General features: G+C 40.1%; 1 protein-coding gene across 5 annotated transcripts in view; it reads right to left on the bottom strand.

The window, feature by feature from the left end:
- Positions 1 to 25,018, bottom strand: part of LOC140467188 (homeodomain-interacting protein kinase 1-like) — a 110,281-nt gene that overhangs the window by 25,907 nt on the left and 59,356 nt on the right. For all 5 annotated transcript variants that reach the window (XM_072563365.1, XM_072563368.1, XM_072563369.1 and 2 more), the window contains 6 exons: positions 18,934 to 19,057; positions 9,747 to 9,866; positions 8,164 to 8,250; positions 4,970 to 5,154; positions 3,548 to 3,710; positions 669 to 888 (listed from right to left, as the gene is read on the bottom strand). In XM_072563365.1, coding sequence (XP_072419466.1) covers positions 669 to 888; positions 3,548 to 3,710; positions 4,970 to 5,154; positions 8,164 to 8,250; positions 9,747 to 9,866; positions 18,934 to 19,057 — 899 coding nt within the window. The remainder of the gene's footprint in view (positions 1 to 668; positions 889 to 3,547; positions 3,711 to 4,969; positions 5,155 to 8,163; positions 8,251 to 9,746; positions 9,867 to 18,933; positions 19,058 to 25,018) is intronic.

Below are 25,018 nucleotides of genomic sequence, written 5' to 3'. Positions count from 1 at the left end.
TAATTTCAACTCCTCGTATACAGAATTTGTTTATTCTGTAATTAAAGATTTCACTACGATTACTCCTCAACTACAGTTGCTGTTTCTTTCAACCTTTCAGTACCGACCAATGTCTTCTCTCCCCCTTTTAATGATTTTTCTACATAGCAACATTGCTCAATGTTTACACTCCACTGAATCTCAAACTGCAGCATCTCAATGAACAGCACTCAAAAGATTAGTGTCTAACAGCTCCAATTATTTTTTAAAAATCAAGATGCCTGTAACTAGCAAATGTAAATCACAGTTGATTGTTAGAATAAAATATTTTCCAATCAAATCCAAAATCTTTGCTATGTTACATAATGTAATGCAATTTGAAAAGCAGTCAACAAGCAAAATCAATAAGACTCCACAGAAATACAATCCACTGCTGACCACAGGGCTGAACAATTTCCAAACTAAATTAAACACAAGGTTTGCCATAAAATAGAAGAAAATGTGAATATGAACATAGTACAGTCTATATACACACAAAATTGTAAGGCTGATGTTGCTCTTTGAGCTTGGCAGTCTGTGCAGATTAAATAGATTTTGGAAGGGATTCAGATTTCAGAGAGGGTATTTGAATTGCACAAGGATCATGGCATTTGAATTAGACAGTTATGAGGGGCAGAAAAGATGTTTACCTTGAAATGCTGGTGGACACACAATGAGGGCTTGTTGAAAGGGGTCAGCCTGCGCACACAGCTGTGTCGTTCCAGCCTGCAGAGGCATACTTGCTTGTGCAACCCCTGCCACGGGTGCTGCTGCAGGCTGGTAGAGTGCAGGTTGATAGTTAAGCAGAGATACATCAGCACTGGACAGTGAAAGGGTTGCAGCTGTGGAGGTAGGTGCCAAGGTGTTGGCCTAAAGGAAGTAAAGAATTCAAGAATCAAATTATATGTTAGCAATATAAGAAAGTGGGAGCTTTTCATAGGATTTATAACAGAATCGTATGCAAGTAGATTGTCCAGTTAAAAAAAATTACATTTATAACCAGTTTAACCATTACCGCGGCATGTCAATCTTTTCCTCAAGAATTCCAGGAATATTCTACACAAATAATTATCTCAATACATCTCTTGAGGATTATCTTTTCACAACTGCTATGTCATTCAAGTAATTCCCAAAATAGATATATCAGTACCGAAATAGTATTTTCACAAGATTCTCCATTTTTTTCCCACAAAGCAGTTTGCATCCATTAACACTGTTCCGATCCCCCATTTGATTTTGAGCAAAAAAAGTTACACTCAATGTTAAAACCTTTCAACCACTAAGAGGCCAAAGCTAACAAAATCCTATCCATAAAAGTATAAAAGGAGTATGTTCTTGATTAATAACAGAATCAAGGCTTAAAGGGAGAAGGCAGGAGAATGGTGTTGATAACCAGATTAAGCATGATCAAATGATGGAGCAGATTCAATGTGCTGAATGGCCTAATTCTGATCTTATGTTTTACTGTCTAACAAATCTGATGGAATCGAATGTCAAATTATTTCAAAAGCTAAGTACTGCAGATGGTGGAAATCTGAAATGAGCACAGAAAATACAGCAGGGCAGGTAGTAACTGGTATGAAACAATTAATATATGAGATTATGACTTGCAATTACAGAATGTTATCAGTGTTAAGTTAGGAAGGTTATAAAGTGCTTAATTGAAAGATGAGGCGTTGTTCCAATGCAGCGCAGCAAAACTTTAAAAGAACAGGTTAAGGGCAGAAAGGTTAGCATGGGAGTAGAGTCAAGTAAAAGTTGGGAGTGATATCAGTGGATTGGAGAGATATTCTACAAAGCGATCACTCAATTTGTGAGGTCTTCCCTGCACAGAGTAAAATAGATCACATTAACAACTGAAAATTGTACTAAACAAAAACAATACAAAGTAAGTTGCTGTTTCACCTGGAAAGGGCAGTTTGGAAAACTGGAAATGAGAAAGGAGAAGGTAAAAGGGTAGGTGCAAAATTTCTTTTTTTGCAAGGAGAGGGAGGGCTTGACAGAGAAGTGGACTGGTTTGCTGCAGGACCAGAAGTCACTTCATAACATTGAAAAGAGACAGGAAGCTTCGTTTAGTGTTGACATCATTGTAGCAATGGTGGAAATCTGTTAACTGTGCACTACTTCCAGACCAAATCCTTGTTTTTTTACTGTGTCACTGGCATATCCTTTCATCCTGTATCATCCTATAACATTCAATACTGCATCTTCCACCCAATTAGAAACCATCCTTTTTATTCACCGTCCATACACGCCACCCATTTCCCCACCTCTGAATTAGCTTAAAGCCTGTTATATCTAATTTTTGTAGGTTCTAATGAAATATCATTAAGCATAAATGTTAACGCTGTTCCTCCACTAACAGATGCTACCTGGCAATATTTTACTCACAGGTATTAAAGAAGGGGATCCACTTTACTTTGTGGGCCATAATAAGAATGTTGGTTTATTACTCTTGAAAGGAAGGTAATATTAAAAGGTTACACATCAGCTGCGCTCTTTGCTCCACAATTAACCTTTATATTGATATGACTTAATCATAATAGAACTGATTAGAATTTCTTAAGCTACCTCACTTACAGTTCATCTGCACATTTTGCTTTAAGAATATAGAGATGGAGGACTGTTTCCCTATATATGGCATGCATATATCTAGATTAGTCATAATTCCTTCCAGAACACACCTTCCCCATATTACTCATAACATTTATTTTCTTTCTCCAATTCCTTCTTTTGGAATTTAGGACTTACTTGCTATCCATCAGAGTATTAAAACATTAAGTTTGTCCAATAATTCATTTGCATACATTGATGTAAAATAGCCAATATACTGACATTAAAAAGGACACTACATTGGTAATTATTTTAAAATACAGACAGATCGTGAGATGTGAGAGAAAATGTAAGCATCGTTATTTTCTAACAAACAGGTTATAATAAAAGGTCTCTCACATCAGTAATAACATAGAGTTTAAGAAAGACCTGTAATTCAATCTCAAAAACAGACTCTGGGCTGACCAAATTCCGCTCGCCCTGCAAATTGTATCAGAATATGAGTACAACACATGGTAATTTCTTTCCCCATAGGAAAGAATCAAAAAACTGCTCAGTTAGTATAATTGTCTCTCCAATGTCCATGCAACTAAATGGATGAAAATCCAACTCCAGAATATGACTTAAATAACTGCAAATTTACATTGCAAATTCTGTGACCATCAACTTACAATTGCATGAAATGCATTTTGCGATAACTGCGCTCAAAGTGTCTAAACTTCGGTGTTGGGATTCGGAACATTCTCTACTCCTCATATGCAGTGTCAATACCAGGCACTCTTGCTCTTTACAAACATTCGTTTGCAACTTGAAGTCAAAAACGCAGTCCCTAGTATACCAATGTGAAACCTCTGGCTACTTTCTACATGAAATAACACTCTAGACTCAGATTTTCAAAATACACCAAACTAGAAAGCAAATAAAGGAAACTTTTACACTATTATGTTAAACTGGGCTTAAAAAGACATTTTCATACCTGATTGTGCATGGTGTTGAGTTGGTTATTGAAGGCCATTGTCAAGTTTGTGCTTGTGCTCGGCGCAACATGTGCAATAAATGGGCTTTTATTCTGGTTTATTGTTTCATAGTTGTTGGCTCGACGCTTGCAAATCTCCATATTCTGAAAGCAGGATTTCACACTACAAGGAATGTCAATATATTCATTTTTTAAATGGGATTAAAAACACAAGCTATACACTTAATTCCAACACATTCCTGTACACAGCCATGCATCTGCAGTAAACACATTTTGTAAATGTATGGATAAAAAGTACAATAATAGTGCCTAACCTCCAGAAGAAACATTAGGTTTACATACAATTACTCTTCTTTATCTTGAAAGAGCGGAGCTTTATGGGTTCTGGGGAAGCCATGCACAGACACACAATAAATTGCCAAATTACAGTTAAGTACTGCCTGCACTGTACCACTCTATCATTAAGTATTATTATTTGGTTTCTTTTGTCAGACGAAAAAAAATTAGTGTGGGGTATATCTGATCTGTCATTGCATGAAGGAGGTAGATTTTCCAGACAACGAAATACACTTGGACAGCAAGCTGCATGCCTGGTTTAATTGACATATTTTGAATTGTTGGATTGTTTTGAGAAACATGTGCTTGCACAATATTTACATGGCATAAAAGTAGCTTTAAATAAGACCTTAACTAGGAACGAAAACACTGCATTTATAGAATACCTTTAACATTGTAAAACATCTCAACATCCAAGGCGCAATATCAAAAAGTTTGACTTTGAGCAAATGCAAGTGGTATTAAGATAGATGACCAAAAGTTTAGTCAAAATGTATATTCAAAATGTATATTTGAAGAATTATCTTTAAAATAAAATGGTAGATAGGTTTGACAAAAAGGAATGTGAAGTAGTTAAAATTGATATCAAAGCAGTTGGCCTTAGCAGACAAAGACAATACCAACAATTGCTGGGCATTTAAAATTGGATGTGTGAGTATGCCCAGAACTGGAGGAACACACATCTCAGGGGGTTGTACATGGTTCTAGAGATAGCAAGGACCAAGACTAGAAATGATTTGAAAATGAGGAAGATAATTTTAAAATTGAGCCATGAGTCATCAGGAGTCAATGTACATCAGCAAGCATAGGGGTTGATGGATGAAGCTCAGTGCAAGTTAGAATAAGAAAGCAAAGTTTTGAAAGCCCTCAAGTTTATGTAGGTGGAAAGATGAGAGCGCCAGTAAGAGGTACAAATGGAACACAAATCTAGAAGGAACAAAACAAGGAAAATGTTTCCTGCAACATATGAGCTGAGACAGGGGTAGAGTCAGGCAACTTTCTGCAGGTGAAACATTATAATTTCCAAACTCAAGATACAAAGTCTTTCATTTCACAAATAATATTTATGTGTTTTAAAGAGCTTACTGATTGCTATGAGGGAAGTCAAGTAGATGTGTCATGGTAACAAATGGATGGTTTAAGGTTTTTAACGGATTAACCCTCTTGTCAGCATCTATTGTCAACATTTTTTTCAACAAATCAATATACTCCCTCCGGTCTGCCTTCTCTGCCAACATGTCTGTTCCCTCCAAATCATTTGGCATGTTCACCTAAAAGCAGAAAATATTACACAATATCATTGGCAATCAGTAAAGAGAGACAATGTGATAATAGGTTTGTCATTAACTGAATTAAGACAGTCATCTTGAAAAAATAAGTTAGTATTAAGAAGTTACAGAGACTATGACTATCTCAAGATTGTACTCAATCTTCGGTCTAACTTAAGTGTCAAGTGCACAGTTTACAGGTTGAGGTCAGATTTTCTGAGGATAAAAATATGGCAGGGGTTTGGCTAGTTCCTTTCACTGCACTAACATGTTTCAGGTCATATCAATAAATACCAAATGTCAAAATGTTTAAGAGATGAATATGTGTATTTGGCAAATTTCAATGGCCCTTGAGACTTTGGAGTATTTCTCTTGTTCAAGTCTCTTATGTAGTAATGCAGACAATATTTTTTTTATTTCCTGGGAATTGGTAAAAGAATCTTTATCAACATGTGTATAATGTTCAATAATAATCCTCTATCACTAAATACATTTGTGGATTAAGTACTCAGCATTGCATAGGAACCGATCTTGTTGTACACTAAACACTTAGTAACATGCAAAGACTTTAAATCCAGTAAAGGCATGAACTGTCAAAGAACATAACTGATTAGATTAGATTACTTACAGTGTGGAAACAGGCCCTTCGGCCCAACAAGTCCACACCGACCCACCAAAGCGTAACCCACCCAGACCCATTCCCCTACACCTAACACTACGGGCAATTTAGCATGGCCAATTCACCTAACCTGCATATTTTTTGGACTGTGGGAGGAAACCAGAGCACCCGGAGGAAACCCACGCAGACACGGGGAGAATGTGCAAACTCCACACAGTCAGTCGCCTGAGGCAGGAAATGAACCCAGGTCTCTGGCGCTATGAGGCAACAGTGCTAACCACTGTGCCACCGTGCCGCCCAATATTAATTTCTTACTTGTCCTTACTCCAGAAATATTATTTTAAAAAAAAAGACAAGCTTCCCAATGATTAAATTTTAAATAAACAAGACCAGAGGATGCTGGCCTGTAGCAAATTTTAATTGCAATATAATTAGGGTAATATAATTGGTCTTAACACTACTAGACAATGATACAAGGTTTAAAGTGAAAAGGAAAAAATGACCAGAAAGTTACAAGCCAATTTTTTTCTCTTCTAATCTCTCTCTAGATACTGTACAGTTCTCCATTCAGGAGAACTAGCAGACTAGACCAGACTCCTTGTAAAGGAATTTTTCCAATATAATTTGCTTGATTTGTGCATACAACACAGACGTGTGCTGGGGGCTAAGTATGGAACAATGTACCAGCGTAAGTCACTGCTATCAGGAGGGCAGCCGAATGAGTAGGACAAAAAGATGGTGGTCCGGTAGTTTCTAAAACTGCAATAAGAATCAGAATTTTTTAAACTGAAAGTAGATTGGCAAACAATGATGTTATTATACTGCTCAACGAAATTGATTTCACTAGTGTTGGAAAAAATGTTCGGCTCACGATTAGCACTCCAAGCAGTAACATTTGAAATACATTGGATTTAGTTTCATTCTTTCATTTAAAAGCTCCATAATTTATTAGAATCTATTGTAACACTGTCACCAGAACAAACAAGAAAGCTTAATTCAGGCGATCTAAATAAATAAGGAAGAAAACGAAGAGAGATTGGGGTTTGTAATCTCCACTAGTTGGACTATATATGCACTTTCTTACTTTACATTCTTAATGGTACACAACTTCAGACATATCTATGAATATCCAACTTCCAGTACTGCTGAACGCGCTGTGGGTTGATTGGTCCATGGGAAGTACTTTGGACAAACAGGAAGTTTCAGAATTTCAAGGCTAGTTTGACAATACAATTGATTGGAGAATGATAGTTTACAGGCTCTAAGCAGAACAGGAATTTTGCAATAAGAGAGGCTCATCATAGCTAACTATTGATAAGGCAAGGTACTGCAGCAAGATTCCTACCTAATCAGTGTACCAGTAATACCGAAAACTGACTGGTGCCCAACAGAGTTATGTTAAGTAGTCTGACTGTGGGGTTTCTGACTTGGGGGTCTCTACAGTGGATAGGTGCAAGTTTTGTCCTGTTGGTCTTCAGTGAATCCCCTCAAAATTTCTGCATCTACATATGTTTAACATTACATCTATGAGCTTTTTCATTCAACGGGAAATCAAGAAATAAAATTCAGGAAGATGTGACTTTGATCCCTCATCTTTGCAAAGTGACTGATTTTTAAGTTCATTGCATCGAGGAAAGAATGAGGTCACTCTAGCTGCTGAATGATATGTGCCATTTTCAGTCTCACCTCCCAGAAAAAGAAATTCATATGGGGATGTCAGATACCCTACAATATTCCTTATGATAAAACAATTTTCTGCTTCTTAAACCAAGGGAACAACTTTTGCAACCACAGCTACTCTATTTAATTAAGTACAAACTAAACCTTATCATTATCTTAATGCAAAATTTACTAACCCAGGTGGGAGCTCTGTGGAGCTCTTTTACAAATAACAGTAAGTAAAGGTCGACAACTAAAACTACTCACAAAAGAATTAACTTGCATAATATTTCTGTTGAAATACAAACTTTCAAACTATAAAGATAACAATGCAAATATATTACATGATAGAACAAACCAAACATAAACCAGAAAGAACTGTTTTGTCCACCAGCCCATGTTAAATTCCAGACAACTACACAAAAGCAATTTTTAACAAGACTCTGATGGAACAGCATCATTTAATGGGTTGAAACTGAAAGCCAAAGTGGATCTGATGAGCATGGTGAAACTGTTCACTTCAAATTGAGGTCAAATATTTTAAGTTTTAAGGACCAGTCTCAAATATGGTTACTTCCGCTGTCAACAAATCCTGCTCAAAACTGAGAGAAGTGGGGAGAAATATAAGAGAAAGAATACTAGAGTGAGAATTCTCAGCATTGCCTCAAATGTGCTTTACATACAGATAAGAACAGAGCTATGCAGAAGTTAAACAAGTCAAACTCCATTTTTACCTGTGCCATATCATCCAAACAATTGAAAATGTACTTCCTTGCTTCCTTCGATTTGATCCCAGTCTCTAACTCATGTTCCTCTGGTGTCTAATAGAGAGAAAAAAAAGATACATTTTCCTACACAAGAAGCACTGAAGACTATTTCCTCAACCAAAACTTCAACTTGCTACTGGCCAGATCATTTTACTGACTCCATTTTTGATCAAATAAATTGAATAGAAGGCACTGCAGCTCAATGAGTATGATTTGTTTTAAAATTTAAAAAAGATTAATCTCGTTAAAAATTCATAGGATGGCCATGACAATTCTACAGAATTAAACATTAAACTGCTTTCTATCAACTTTTGGTAGCAAGTTTGGAAAATTCTTACTCAGTAAATTAATCATGTAGTGCACTTTGCTTTTGATAGATTTACAAAGGAATTCTAACAAGTGTTACATACATTTAAGTATTTCCTTAATGTACTTTTATCTCAGTTTCAATTCTTAAGACTGTCATGGTCACATTGATGCTTGTTCATTCCCTCATTCATAGTGACTGGTTATAACTCAGAATTAATAGCACCATTAGCGGACTTCTAACATTTAACACATTTAGTTAAAGGTCTATTACTTATTCACAAAAAATTTTATTTCGAGACAGATAAAACAAAAAAAAGAGAGAGAATTACACTTAACCCAAATTCAGAATATATGATCTGAAATAATTAAAACATGATTTTGGCCATTTACAATTGCTAGTAAACCAAGCTCTCTCTTTCTTTGGTAGCAACACAAAAATAGCCTTAGATAGGCAAACAGGAGGTTTTATAAAATTTCTTGCACAATAGCTGGGAAATAGCACACAGTATCATCCAATGCCTGCAGCTGTTTAACACTGATTAAAAAGGGACTTCTTCCTTGTTATATTGAGATTACAATGATCAATAGTTGAATTTTGCAGGAAACAGCTGCTTCGCAATGCAGTCTGGACAAGAATCTGAACACTAAGTTGTGTTTGGATTATCCTTACAGCTGATCAGAATTACTTAGAGGAGAACTAACTCTATTAAGTGACATACCTTTGCTCATAAACATGACAATCAGCTAACTAGTTCACAGCATTTACTAACAGCAGCGATACATCAGAAGTTTAAAAACTAATAGCTCAGCAGATGTAATGCTTGGAGTTCTCCAAACAGAACACCCGAGGTTAAATTTAAATTGGACTTTCACATCCAAATTTCAAGAGAAGAATAGGAGTTACATCGAGTACCCACCCCGACTTGTTCAAATATGCATTATCTAGTTAGCTAGCAAGCTGTTCAGATTACACCTGTGCTTGACAAAACAATTTCAATTTATGAAATCATACGTTGTATTAACGAGTTGAAAAGACAAAAACCACACAGAACTTTATTACAGATAAGGAGGAATAAGATAAAACTGCTTTTTAAAAACTGGCTGCAAGTGCAGACAAGTGATACCCCTCAGGGGAGTACTGGGCTTTAAGCTTTTAAACTTGCACATCTACTTTCAAAAGCTAACTTAAAGACTTCTGTCAATCCCAGAAGCCTTTTTTTAAAATTAAAGATCTAAATAACCTTCAGCTTCCATAATGGATATCCTGCATCTGGATCTCTGTTAAAAAACCTTGTCGTCTTTGTTCCAGCGCTTAGCAAGTACTCAGCTGGTAAACCTTGTGTTTGAGAAATGTAGCGTATCTGAAAGTAAAAACAAAAGAACTGTAATTGCAACTTTCTACTAATTCTAAAACTTGCGTAGATGACTTTAGTTAAATTCATGTGCAATGCAGAAATTTGCCCTTCCAAAACATACGCCTCCCCCAACAAGTTACTGATAAATTACAATTTAGTTTGCAGAGAGTTGCAATGCAATACAATACCATGCTATGCTCATACCAGCCATATATTAATCCATCCATATCAATATTAGTCTGGTGGTCACACCTACCAATGTAAAGATAAGGCTTCAAAACGAGGACACCCTCATTCATGTATTGTGGCACTAACACCATACTGAATGGAACAATTCAACAAATTCAGCAGCTCAAACTAGGGCATTCTTTAGCTGTTTTAGACTATCACCAGTAACATAACTGTATACCTCTAATTTTGTAATCTCATAGAGGCATTTAGTTAATAATTATCCATTCACCTATGCTCAATGGTTTCTGCCAGGACTATTCAAGGACTGGTTACAATTTTGGTCCAAACATAAATAAAATTGATAAATTCCACTCTTATGATAACACTGACTGCCCTTAAACAAATCTGCTTTGACATATGGAAACAAGAAGTCCTTGTAAAACCAGACTTTGCAGTGATCAAAGAGAAAACTTCAGTGTTTGAGATCATATGAAGCACAAAGGAAGACTGATATGGTTGGAGATCAATCATCTCAGAAGAGCATCACTGGAAACATTTATCTAGACAGTTCCCTCAACGCAGACATCTTCAGCTACTTCAATGATCTTTCCAACATCATGAAGGTCTAAAGTGGGACAATTACTGATCACTGCAGAGTGAGGAATCCCACTTTGAATTTTCTCATATCGTGACGTAGTCTTTGCCCACAGGAAAGAAGATTTGGGCAACATTCAGACTTGACTGTCAATGGTAATTAACATTCATACCACTGAATGCCAGGCAATGATCATTCCCACCAAGAGGGAGTCAGATGAACCATGTTGACATTCAATCCTTTGAATCTCACTATTGGGCCCTCTTGTAACATAGAGGTAGAGTCCCTATCTCTGAACAGCAAAGCTTGGGTTCAAGTCTCACCTGCTCCAGAGGTGTATAATTGTCAATTAGCAAAATAGGTTAACTTAAAAAATTAAAAATTTGAATCTCACTACCAAAAGTCCAAGGATCACCACCAACAAAAAATGTAACTGCACCTGTCATTTTACAACTGTCATGAGGTATTGTCATATATTGAGTACAGAGATACCTTGATTATCCAAAAATCAGATTATCTGAAGGAGATCTCGATGTCCCGATAGAAACATTACATCAAAGAAGTGTTTCCAACAGTGACCGTGTCTTTTGTTTACAGTGATTAAACAGGCACCGTCTCCAAATGACTGACCTTCCACCCTCTCTCTCCCCACACTTTCCCTGGAGTTCAACAGAGGGGTATAACCTAAACTCCCCCTTCACCACATAATCTCTCCAACAATGTCCTGTACAGGGCAAAGGTGGAACCTGTCAAAAAGTTGCATGTGTGTCTGTGTGCTATTTAGAGACTTACCCACAAAAGAGCTGCACCAACAGCAGTCTCGTTGTTGGTGTACTATCTGGCTGCCCTGGAGTAGGGGAGGTGGACAGGGTTGGGAGTGGAGGGGTTGGGAGTGGGGGAGGGGGGGGGGGGGGGGGGGGGGGGAGCGGGCAGGCAGTGGCAATGTTGGACAGGAGGTTTGAGGGGACGGTGTTGGATGAGGCCAGGCAGGGGCGATGTTGGACCGGAGGTTTGGGGGGATGGTGTTGGATGAGGCCAGGCAGGGAGCGGTAATGGTGGCGGAGGGTGGTGTTGGACTGGGTTGGGGGGTGCAGGTGGTGGTGGAAGGGGTTCGGTTAGGGTGGGGTGGGGGAAGGAAGCGTGTTGGGGGCGGAGTCTCATATGCTGTGTGCTGCTGCAGTCTCCTAAATGGGGAGCAGACTTTAACAACTCCAAACCCCAGAGGAAAAGCATTGAATTGATTAACCGAATAATCAATTATCCGAACGAAATAGTGCCTGCCCAATTGAGGTTCCCCTGTATTTTCCAATGGCACAAGTCAAGGATGTGATGGAGGATTCTCCACTTACCTGGATGAGTACAGTTCTAACATTTGGTAGGAGAAGATAATTTTAGGGTTGGAAGATGTTATAATCAATATCCTCCCTAACTCCGTAAGTACATTTACGCATCAAAAATAGTAAAGTTAGGTACTAGTATTTCAGCAGCAGTTTGAGATGAAGGCTAGTAACACAAGTAACACTAATACAGAAAGTAGTCTTTATGACCAAAAGTTTAGCTCAGGGCAAATTGAATGTCACAGTTATCAATGATAGAGTTTAACTTAAAATATGGATTGAGTGGGGAATATTGTCACTGGTGAAACAGTAACCTTTATTGTAGAAGCTAAAGAAGTTGGCACAGTGGCTCAGTGGTTAGCATTGCTGTCTCACAGCACCAGAAACCCAGGTTCAATTCCAGCCTCAGGCAACTGTCTGTGTGGAGTTTGCATATTCTCCCCATGTCTGTGTGGGTTTCCTCCAGGTGCTCTGGTTTCCTCTCAATCCAAACATGTGCAGGTTAGGTAAATTGGCCATGCTGACTTGCCCATAGTGTTCAGGGATATGTAGCTTAAGTGCATTCATCAGGGGTAAACGTAGAGTAATAGCGCAGGGAAATGGGTTTTGGTGGGATACTCTTCGGAGGATCGGTGTGGATTTGTTGAGCTGAAGGACCTGTTTCCACTCTGTAGGGATTCTATGATAAGTTTTCGCGATGTTAATTTGGGGGAAAATTATGTCTCAGTCTACTTTCCATCACCAAAGTGATACAAGGGATCAGTGACAGTGGTAATGAGGGGCATTTACCCAACACTCAGCTTGGGTTTTGCCAGGTCCACTCATTCCCTGAACTCATTACAGCCTTAGGTCCAAGGGGGCAAAAGAGCTGAACTCGAGAGAAGTGTGTGTGGTTGCCCTTGACATCGAAGTAGCACTTGATCAAGGAGACCTGGCAAAACCAGTCAATGAGAATTGTGGGGGAATGTTCACTGGTTGGAGTCAGAACTAGCACAAAGGAATATGGCTATGTTTGTTTGAAGCAGTTCTCAGACATTCATCAGGAGATAGTCAAGAATGTGTCCTTGGCCCATCTTCAACTGCTTCGTTACTGACAATTTTCTCCAACAAAAAGTCAGAAGTGGTAATTTTTGCTAACAAATGCACAATGCTCAGCATCATTCAGGACTCTTCAAATGCAGTTTGTGTTTACAGAGGAAGCTCAATTAGCTGAACGAGGTGGGCAGGCACTATTTTGCTCGGAAATTGATTATTTGGATAATTGATTTCCTCTGCGGCTCCGAGTTTTATGTGAAGTCTGCTCCTCATTCAGGAGACTAGACAAAAGCACACTGTGCACGAGACCCTGTCTGCCCCCGCCCGGCTCCCACTCACATCCCCCTCCCCACCCACCATATAAGAATTCTGTGGTGCTTAACTCACCTCCTGACTCCCTAAAACCCATCCACCATCTCAAAGGCACAAGCCATGAGTGTGATGGAAAACTCTCCACTTAACTGGACCTACGCAGCTCTAAAAGTAATCAAGAACATGACACCATCCAGGACTAAGTTGCTCAACTTAATCAGCACCTCAGTCACCATTTTCAACATTCATTCTTTCCAACACTGATTCACAGTTGCAGTACTATGCAGCATCTATAAGATGTACTGCACCAAGCCTCCAAGGCTCCTTTGACAGCATTTTCCAAACCTGCAAACACTACAACCTAAAGAGTCTGGGGTAACACACACATGAGACTTCACATTCTGAAAAAGTCCTCAATAAGCCATGCATCATCCTTTATATGAAGATACTATCGCTATTCTTTCATTATTGGTGGCTCAAATATTCTGTAACAGCATTGAAGGGGTATTCACATTATGTGTATTGCAGTCATTCAAGACAGCAGTTCATCACCACCTTCTCAAGGCCAATTATGGAAAGGCAATAAATGCTGGTCAAGCCAGATAAACAGGAAAGCTTGACTAAGTAGGAGAGAAGAAAGCGGATGGGCCTAACTTTGTAGAAATTTTGAAAATTGTACTCAGGTGGTGGATCTTAATTGGGATTTCACTTGGCTGATTTGAGCTCGGAAGTGCAAGTTTGCATTGTATTTCTGTAAAGATTTGCACCAATTCTATTGTTCACTACCCTGGCTATTTGAAAGCAAAGAGGCATTTGGCTTGAGAAGGGATTGGAGAAAGGAGTTTATAGAGTCAGTTATTTATGGAGAAAAGAACCTCATTATTATCTCTACCCTCAAAGGTGATCCTGCAATCCTGCAGCTTGGTGTGATCCAGCCACACCTATTCATACAGACCAAGAAAGACATGTATCAATTTCATTCAAGTTTGCACTCCTGGACTTGAGACAACAAATAAAATGCTGAAAGACAGGAACTGGTGGTTTTCTGCTTACTGAAGAGTTACAGTTAAAGGTGAGGATTTGGTCGCACAAAATCAATGACATCCATGGAAAATATTAATTAATTGTCTGTTCTAGTTGGAATGACAAGTGCAAGAAATGGATTTAATGGGGTGATTGAGGGTAACGTAGTATTGATGGAAGAGTCAACATTTTGCCTTCCTTACTTAAATTTATCTCAATTAACTGAAAGCAGTTTACAACTGATTATATGCAAATATTGACTATCAACATTAACTGCAGCACCTTATGCTAATAATAGCAGTCATTTGTTGCTTCAGTTTTCTGCTAATCAACTGGGACAAAAACAAGTCTGTTGCAATATTATCCACACCTATTTACTGATGCAAAACATCCCCAGAAATGACAGTGATAATAAACATGTATCTCACTTTCAGGCTCTCATTTCATGTGTAATTCATTTCTCAGGCAGAGATATATATGTGATACAAATTGTGTGTGTGTGAAGATACTAAACTACTGGAACAGAATAATGCTTTAGCACTTCATGTTGGTATTTTAAATTTATAGAAAAACAAATTAGGATTCAAATTAGGATTAGGATTCAAACTCAATCAGCCTGGAGGTCACTGTGACATCATTAAACTTCAGAGCGATATCTTCTAAATATTATGGATTGAGGTCACTGAAAAAAACTGCTTAAAAGAACAAAACTTTAGCCACTAGACCTTCAGCAGGTTTGCCAAAAGGGCAGTTACCACGAATGAGATGGTCTTCTCAGTTTTAAGCTCAAGTAGAGTTTTGTCAATTAAACATCAATATGGAAGTAATGATATTTAACCCAAGGAGGGTTAAAAACCAAATTAAACCACTTCTTCTACCTCTGACAATGATCAAGTTAAGAAAATAGAAGACCCTATTTTCAACACAACGTCTGTACCAAGTCAGATCTCAGCTGGAAAAGAAATAATAATGGTCTGAATATTTGCCAATGAGAAAAATCACTGTCACTCAGCATTTATTTCTTGAGGCCTGAGTTTGGAGGTACAATCCCATTTAAAATAACTAGCTTGTTATCGGAGCAAATAATTCAGCCCTTAATCTGACCACAACCAAAAATAATCTTCATTTTACAAATACACTGATTGTACTCATTTTCACTTAATGAGTCAGTGACTTTTCACATGAAAAGAACTCCCCACATATTTCTCTATGAAAGAAACTGATAGATAAATGAAGCTCATGGATGCACAGCATTTCCTAGTAAGGACCTATACTTTCTTAGGCAGTGCCTTGCAGTTTTCCAAGCTAAAAATGAGTTTCTCAGATGAATGAAGAGTCTAATGCACAACTAACAGTCTGCCACAGGTGGGACAGACTATGGGATGCTTGGAGGCTACGCACCCCTTTCTCTTAGAGACTCAACGTCTACTGGTTGTTGGTGATGAGACTGGAGTTTTACAGAACTTCCACAGATGCTTCCACAGATGGGAATACTGCACTTCAAGGGTATTTTTGAAGCAATTCCTCTGCTCTCCTGGGGCTCACTTGCCATGTTGATGTTCTTGAATACAATGCTCATTTTATATGAGTCTCATGTCAGGCATTGTGATGATGTTGACAAACTAGCGGAGTTGATCAAGCATGGTCAATGTTTTGATTCTGGGGATGTTGGCATGAGCAAGAATACTGATATTGGTACACCCATCCTGCCAATGGATTTGCAGGATCTTGCACAGGCAGCACTGTTGGCAAGTCTCCAGGATTCTCAAGTGTCTGCTATACATAGTCCAGATCTCAGACACACAAGTGGTGCAAATCACTACTGCTCTGCATGTTATGAACTTGCTATTGGGTTTGAGGCCCTGGTCTTCAATCTCTTCCTCAAGTGACCGAACGCTGCACTGGCATACTGAAAATGATGAGGAACCTTGCTGATATCTGCCCTTGTCAATAGTAGGCTCCTAAGGTATGAAAAGTAGTCCACATTATCCACACAATATGGTATGATAGGGGCAGGTTGGTGGGGAGCTCTGTCTTACAAATATTTAATGTAGGACATATGTTCTCATATGCCTCGGTCAGTCACAGAGTTATAACAATAAAACGTTTAAGGATATGGAAAAATATTTTGATGTGCAGGTTCAGTCTTGTTCAGTACACGTTCTTTGATTAGAAACTTGAAATGTCAAAGTAGAATTTTTACTCTTCTGGAAGTAAGTGCTCCCTAGCACAAACCTACACTTTCCACTCACTGTTTCAGAGATGGGGTAAGTATGGCTGAATAATTACAGTTTTTTGCAATATCACATCAAATGCTGAAATTGCAACTACTGTGGTACTACCACAGTAGACCATCTATAAAATCATAAGCACAGGTAACAGACAAGTGGTTGAAGTTTAAATAAGGAAATTGTAACTTTTACAGTTAAGCAGCCTTTCTTACTAGCTAGTGGAAATTGTTTCAAAATTTGTTACTGCCATACATAAATATAAAGTACATTACATATATGCTAATGGATATTGACATTATCCAGTGACATTCACATGAAAAAATACAGCAAGAGCTAGACACCAAAGCTGGTTAAAACACACACTATTTTCACTTGAAGGTGGTACACAAGACAAAGTAGCAGGTAAAGGAAATATTAGCAGCTAATTTTTGGGTACATTTAAAGAAAATAAAATGCACTGTAAAAGGTGCTTTTGAAACTGATCATCTTAAAAACAAAATGCTGGACTTCAAGAGAAGGAAATAATGAACAAGAACAAAAAAGTAAAGTAATGTTGATCCTGGAAATCCAAAATACAAACAAACATGCTGGAAAAATTCAGGTTTCACAGCATCTACAAAGGAAAACCTGAGTTAATGTGTCGAGTTGGAGCCAACTCTTCAATAAATCAGATTTACAGAAGACTTCCAAGCATTTTGTTTTTATTTAGAGCTAAAAGGCACTTGCAGCTAAACAACCAATAGAAGATAACTTTCTTGAATGCAGAACATAACAGTTATTACATCAAAACTATAAAGTTATAAATTAATCGCTCAAGAGACTGCAGAATTGCCCAACACATGACTGGATAGCAGAAAAATTGCTCAACCACAAAAAGGTGAATTCACAAAGCTGAAACCAGGCAGTGCACCAAATGATTTCTAATTCAGCCCCCAGGCAGAAGCTCAATATTACCACTCTTTCCACTGAAGTCAAGTTCAAAATATAAAAACCCTTTGCCAACCTTCACACAGCTCTTGCAATTGATGCCAAAGTAGCATCCTTCCTGATAATTTTAAGTAACAGAACATCACTTCTTACCTATCTCATTTGTAAGGAAAATTAGTCACCTGCAACTCCTGTCTGCTTTTGGAGGCAAATTTGATCATCATTTGTTTCTACTTTTTCTTCTGCTCTCCCTTATCCATCCTACACTATGCATGACCATCACCCTTACTTGTTCCACACCACAACCCTACCACTGCTCATCCCCAAAATACCAGTCTTGCCCTTCTCATTCCTTGAACCTTCTTTTCTTCCTTGTTGCTTACACAGCTTCATGTAATGGCGATATGATCACTGAATCACCCACTATCACCCTGGGGGTTACCATTTACCAGAAACTCAAAAAGAACTCATCACGTAAACATAGTAGCTACAAAAACACATTAGAGGCTAGGAATACTGCAGAGTGACTCACTTCCTGACTCCCCAAAACCTGGCGGAAGTGGTACTGCAGATGGTGGAGATTACAGTCAAGATTAGAGTGGTGCTAGAAAAGCACAGCAGGTCAGACAGCATCTGAGGAGGAAAATTGACATTTTGGGCAAAAGCCCTTCATCAGGAACCTAAAACCCTTCCCGAAAACCTGTCTACCATCTACAAGGCACAAGTCAGGAGTGTGACCATCCAGGAAGCTTGAGACCATCCAGGACAAAGCAGCCCACCTGATTGGTACATCCACAAGCAACCACTCTCTCCACCAATGGTCAGTAGTAGGACTATGTTTTATCTCAAGATGCACTTCAGAAATTCACCAAAGATCCTTAGGCAGCGCCTTCCAAACCCACATCCACTTCAATCTAGCTAGAGGATAAGGGGAGCAGAAACATTGAAACACTACTACTCACAAGTTCCCCTCCAAGCCACTCACCATCCTGACTTGGAAATATATCATTGTTCCTTCACTGTGACACCCACATGCCACGAGTGGATAAATGAATAAAATAAAAAAGCTAACGTGTTAGCAGAAAGATATGCAAATTGAATACCAACAGCCTTGCACTTCGCCACAATAAGCCTCTCTCAAATCAGGAAAAATATTCAAACTCAAAATCTAAGTGTATTCTAAATCAGATCAGTTACAATCATAGTCTAGATTAGATTAGAGTGGTGCTAGAAAAGCACAGCAGGTCAGGCAACATCAGAGCAGCAGCAAAGTCAATGTTTTGGGCAAAAGCCCTTCATCTGTTACAATCATAGTCTACCTATTAGGAAATAAAGTCATTTGGCACAAAATGAAGCATTTTCACCAATGATGATATTTGAGCAATACTAATACACACAATATTAAAAATGCCATATTTTACAACTTTTGAGGCTTTTCATACCTGATCATACTCTGATGCACCTGGATACAATGGCCATCCCAGAAACATCTCTGCAATAACACATCCTAGTGACCACATATCAATGGCTTCACAGAATCGTAGTCCAAGAATAATTTCAGGAGCTCTGCAAAGAGGGAAATAGAAAAAGTCAAAAATCATTCGTACATGATTGATAGGCATTGGGTGAAAAACAAAAATCAGCATTCCAAATGTAATGCATTAGCTAGGAAGCATGACATCAAACATTTAAACCTCTTACTATAATTTCTACTGCCATTACACAAGGCACAGGTATGCAATGGCGGAAATCAAAGAGAACATCCTTTAAATTTTGCAACGTAATTTAAAAGCAAGGTAATAAGTGTCAATAAAATTTTTTAACAAGTTGAATTTTGGCTTTGGAATAAATGGGGCTAGCCAAATGGTACTGTGTTATGTCAGCACCTTTCAGACATTTCAATTGAAAAGCTGCTGCTTAACCAGGAATCCACAAACATCTATCTATCTTTGTTCAAAATATTGAAAATTACAAAACTAAATTCATCTAATACATAGAACATTTTTGACAAAACATTCTTTGAGATTATATATAGGTTTAATATTACCCACCCAAGTACCATTTCAATTTCCTTGACAAAATAATTCAATGATTTCCTCCATCAGTATCTGCACCAAGCAGTGCCTCATCTTGGATGATTTTAACTTTCATCTCACTTCATCACCTTCTCTCCAGAGTTTCCTACTCTCCAATCCTCCTAACACAATTTCTTCCACCCCCCTCACCCATATAAACCCACCAACCCATATTCACAACCACTTACTGCCATCTCATAAATGGTGATATTTGAGCATTACTAATACATACAGATATTAAAAAAGTGCCACAGTTTGCAACTTTTGAGGTTTTACATAGCTGATCATACTCTGATTCACTTGGATACAATGGCCATCCCAGAAACATCTTTGCAATAACACATCCTAACAAGAGCAATGGCCAACCTGACCTGGACCATCAAAGAGGCAGCACCACGTTGTGGGGGGTGGGGTAGGTGGCGGTGTTGGTCAGGGTTTTGGGGGTGAGTGGTGGTTGTTATTTGATGGGGCTTTAGGGCAGATGGGGAGTGGGGGGGCAGTGTTGGACGGGGTTTTGGGGTGGGCAGAGGCAAATCGGAGGGCAGTGTTTGACAGGGTTTTGGGGGCGGACAGGGGTGGGCAGAGAGCGGCAATGTTGGACAGGATTGGGGGCGGGAGGGAGGTGGAGCCTTACACAGTGTGCTGCAGTTTCCTGAACAGGGAGTAGACTTAGTAGAAAGCTCCCAAGCCCTAGGGGAAAGTCACTGAATCGATTATCCGAATAATCAATTATCCAAACAAAATATTGCCTGCTCATCTCGTTCAGATAATCGAGATTCCTCTGTACATGGATTCATGCAGGTTTTTGAGCAAAATAAAATGTAATTCTGCCAAAACAAATTCACCCCATAAGCTTATGTGTGTGTATGTAGGAGCGACAGATTGAGTGTGCATGTGAGTGCACGTGATAAGAGTATGCGCAAGCTTGGTTCAGTATGCGATGGGGTTTGCGCGTGTGAGTGTGTGCAATAGGGTGTGAATGCGGGCATGGGATGGGATGTATGGGCAGGCAATGGTCTGGGCGTGCAATGGCATGCAGGCGGGTGATCGTCTGTGCGGACAATGGTGTGCAAGCGTACAAAGATATGCGCGGGAGTGCGATGGTATACAAGTGTGAGAGTGTGATGGGGTATATGTGCGTCCGCCCACAGAGGAGTGACCAAAGAAGGGGTCGACTGGACCCCACCAGAAAGCCGCTGCCCTGGGTTTGACACGTATGCTCAAACCGTCAGGAAATGCACAAATGCCAGATTTATCAGCTGTACCCACAAGTAGAGCAAATCACCCGATCACAACGTACACTATCCATTCTCTCAAAACCAATCGCAACATTGTCATCAAACCAGCAGATAAAGGAGGAGCCATCATCATTCAGAATAGAACAGGTTACTGCAATGGAGTGTACCGACAAGTGAACAACCAGGAACAGGCAACTACTAGCCGATCTGACCAAAGGGCACACCTGTGACCTAAACACATCGATCTGGCTTTTGATCCAGTCCTTTGGAGTTCTCATACCCCCTCATCCTACATACTTCTCACGTAGGTAACTTCTACTGCATTCCAAAGATAGATGAATCCAGCACACTAGGATGTCCCATCATATCTGGCAATGGGACCCTGTGAGCACCTCTCTGGCTTTGTCAAAGGCATCTTGAAACCCATTGTATGAGGACACCCAGCTTCTGTCACAACACTACAGATTTCTTACAGAAACTTAGCACCCATGGACCACTCTAACTGGGAACATTGGACGTGTCAACAGCCTCCGTGCTCAATACTAACAACTGCCAATCTCCAAGCACCATCTAACAACTCATCCACTTCATTCTCGACCACAACATTTTCACCTTTGACAACCAGTTCTTCACACAGGCACAAGGAACAGCCATGGGGACCAAATTTGCACCCCAATATGCCAACATCTTCACGCACAAGTTCGAATAAGACTTATTTTCTGCACAGGACCTCCAACCAACACTATACATCAGATATATGGATGAGATTTTCTTCCTCTAGACCCATGGGAGGAATCACTGAAACAACTACACAGTGATATCAATGAGTTTTATCCCACCATCAGACTTGACAATGGACTACTCTTAAGTATGTCTCATTCTTGGACATATTCATCAAGGATAGGCACCTCAGCACCTCACTGTACCGCCAACCCACAGACAACCTCACGATGCAACATTTTTCCAGCTTCCACCCAAAACGTATGAAAACAGTCACCCCCTATGAATAAGCTTTATGCGTACACAGGATGTGTTCAGATGAGGAAGAACGTGGCAGACACTTGAAAGTGCTCAAGGATGCCCTCATAAGAACGGGATACGATGCTCAACTCATCGATTGCCAGTTCTGACATGCCACAGCAGGAAACTGTAATGACCTCCTCAGGAGACAGACACAGGCTGCAACAGACCGGGTACCCTTCATTGTCCAGTACTTCCTGGGAGCCGACCGACTATGCCATGCTCTTTGTAGCCTCCAACACATTATCGATGAGGATGAGCACCTCGCCAAAATCTTCCACATGCCTCCACTTCTCTCCCTTAAACAACTACCAACCCTTAAACAGATTACGATTTGTAGCAAACTGCCCAGCCTTCAGGCCAACACCATACAACCCTGCCACAGCAGCCGCTACAAGACGTATCAGAGTACCGACATAGGTAACACCATAACACATGGAGACACCTCCCACCATGTACGCAGCAAGTACACGTGACTCGGCCAACGTGGTCTCTCATACGCTGCAGGCAAGGATGCCCTAAGGCTTGGTATATTGGCAAGACCAAGCAGACAGTATGATAACAGATTAATGGACACCGCACAACAATCACAGGCAGGAGCGTTCCCTCACAATCAGGGAACACTTCAGTGGTCTGGGGCATTCGGCCTTGGGTGAGGCGGACTTTGGAATAAGCAACAATGCAGAGTAGCTGAGCAGAAGCTGATAACAAAGTGTGGTACGCATGAGAATGGCCTCAAATCAGAACCTTGGGTTCATGCCACACTATAGGTGACCCCACTGCATGAAACACTCTCTCACACACACACACTCCTATATACTGACACATCCATGCAGACCCTCCCTGGACCAGATAACATCCTTGGCAAAGTGATTAGAAGATGCTCTGACATATTGGCGATGATCTCATGGGCATCTTCAACATCTCCCTAAGCTGCGTCACAGTTCCAACGTGCTTCAAGGCCGCTACCCTTGCCCCCGTGCCAAATAAGTCTTCAGCACTTTGTCTCAACAACTACCGTCCTGTTGCAATGACACCCATCATCATGAAGTGCTTCAAGATGCTCGTGATGAGGCATATTCAGATCTTGCTGACCTCCTCACGACTGGACACCTTGCAGTCATGCATCGATCCAACTGCTCAACAGATGTTGCCATTTCCACTACCCTCCATCTGGCCCTCACCTACCTGGAGAAGAAGGACACCTACATAAAACTACTGCTCATAGTGTTAAATACAGAACTGAAGCCTATCATTCCTCAGCACCTAATTGGAAAGCTGGGCCTAACACCTCCCTTTGCAATTGGATCCAGGACTTCCTGACTGGGAGACTTCAGTCAGTCTGGATTGGGAACAGCATCTCCAACACCATCACCCTGAGCACAGGGACGCTCCAGGACGGTGTGCTCAATCCATTGTTGTTCACCCTGCTGATTGCAGTGATGCACAGGTCGAATCACATCATCAAGTTCGCCGATGATATGACTGTAGTAGGTCTCAGCAGCACGAATGATCAGTTAGCATTCAGAGAGGTGGTGCAGTTGCTGACAGACTGGTGCAGAGCCAACAACCTTATTTCTGAACGTGGACAAAACGAAAGAGATGGCTGTTGACTTCAGGAGGGCATGGCAACCACTCTCCGCTGGGCATCCCGTGGAGATCCTGAACAGCACCAAATCCTTTGGTATCCACCTGGCAGAGAATCTCACCTGGGCCCTCAACATCAGCTCCATAGCCAAGAAAGCCCAGCAGCATCTCTACTTTCTGCGCAGGCTGAGGAAAGCCCACCTCCCACTTCCCCCATCCTCACCACATTCCACATAAGGTTCATTGAGAGTACTCTGAGCTGCTGCATCACTGCTTGGTTCGGGACTTGCACCTTCTCTGATCGTAAGACCCTACAACAGATAGTGGGAACAGCTGAGAAGATCATCAGGGTCCCTCTTCCCTCCATTACAGACATTCACACCACATGCTGCATCCGAAAGGCTAAGAGCATCGTGGGAGACCCCACAACACCCCTCACTCATACCCTTCTCCCTCCTGCCATGTGGCAGAAGATACCAGAGCATTCGGTCTCTCACAACCAGACTGTGCAACAGTTTCTTCCCCCAAGCCATCAGGTTCCTTACCACTATATGATCGGACTCTTTTCCATCTGAAATTCTTTGCATGAGTTCAAATTGCTGCCAGAAAAATGTCTATTATTTGACATCCTTTTATTACCTTGTAACTTGCGTGCGCTTATGCACTTTATACCGTATTTGATTGTGTAGTTTGTACTGCCCACATAGCACCCTCAGTCCTGGAGGAACATTGTCTAGTTTTTACTTTACCAATTGTACATGGTAGAAATGAATAAAAAGCTACTCTACTCTCTATATGCTTGCTAGCTCATTGTTATTCACCAAAAGGTCTGGATAGCTCACAAAACCCTAATGTCCCTCTTTTCATCTGTGAAATTCGTCATTATAATGCAAAGGTAACTCCCCGTTTCTTTCCTATGCTACCCATCAATTTACTTATGTTGTTCAGTGTTAATAGGCAGGGTTGGATAGGCTCTGTTCAAATTAAGAAAGAGTCAAAGTAGCCAAAATGTCAGGAAAAGACATTCAAATATATTCAACATAATAGACTTGTTATGAAATGAAGCCTATAAACTTCTGTCCATTGGTTTCTCCACCTTCACCTCCAATGACAAATTCAAGTTGTCATGGATTTCTTAGTCACCACTTGAAACCATCTAAACAGCTGAGACTTTCCTCCCTTCTCAATGGACTAAGCTTCCACAATTGTTCAGGCATAGACAAAAGGGAAATCTCTTTCTTGGTCCACATTTCTATCCTATTCCTCCTTGCATTTCCTCCCAGCTCAACTTATCGATGAGATGGACTTCATCAAATTCTCCACTGTTCACCAGCTGAACTGGGAAGGAAGCTCCATTATTTGCCAAGTATATGATTCCCAATGAGGGGCTTATGCCCGAAACATCAATTCTCTTGCTCCTCAGATGCTGCCTGACTTGCTGTGCTTTTCCAGCACCACACTCTCGAGTGTGGTCACCAGCATTTGCAGTCCTCACTTTCTCCACAATACTCTTAGGGTTAGGAAAATGGATTTGACTTATAATTAGCCAGCTGTAAATGACAGCACATAAATGTTTGAGGTAACACAAGTGCTTACAGGTTTGGGTT

The sequence above is a fragment of the Chiloscyllium punctatum genome, chromosome 45, assembly GCF_047496795.1.
Source record: "Chiloscyllium punctatum isolate Juve2018m chromosome 45, sChiPun1.3, whole genome shotgun sequence".
Classification (NCBI taxonomy): Eukaryota; Metazoa; Chordata; class Chondrichthyes; order Orectolobiformes; family Hemiscylliidae; genus Chiloscyllium; species Chiloscyllium punctatum.
The sequence above is the reverse complement of the archived record's forward strand: the minus strand, read 5'-3'. Positions and strand labels throughout refer to the sequence as shown.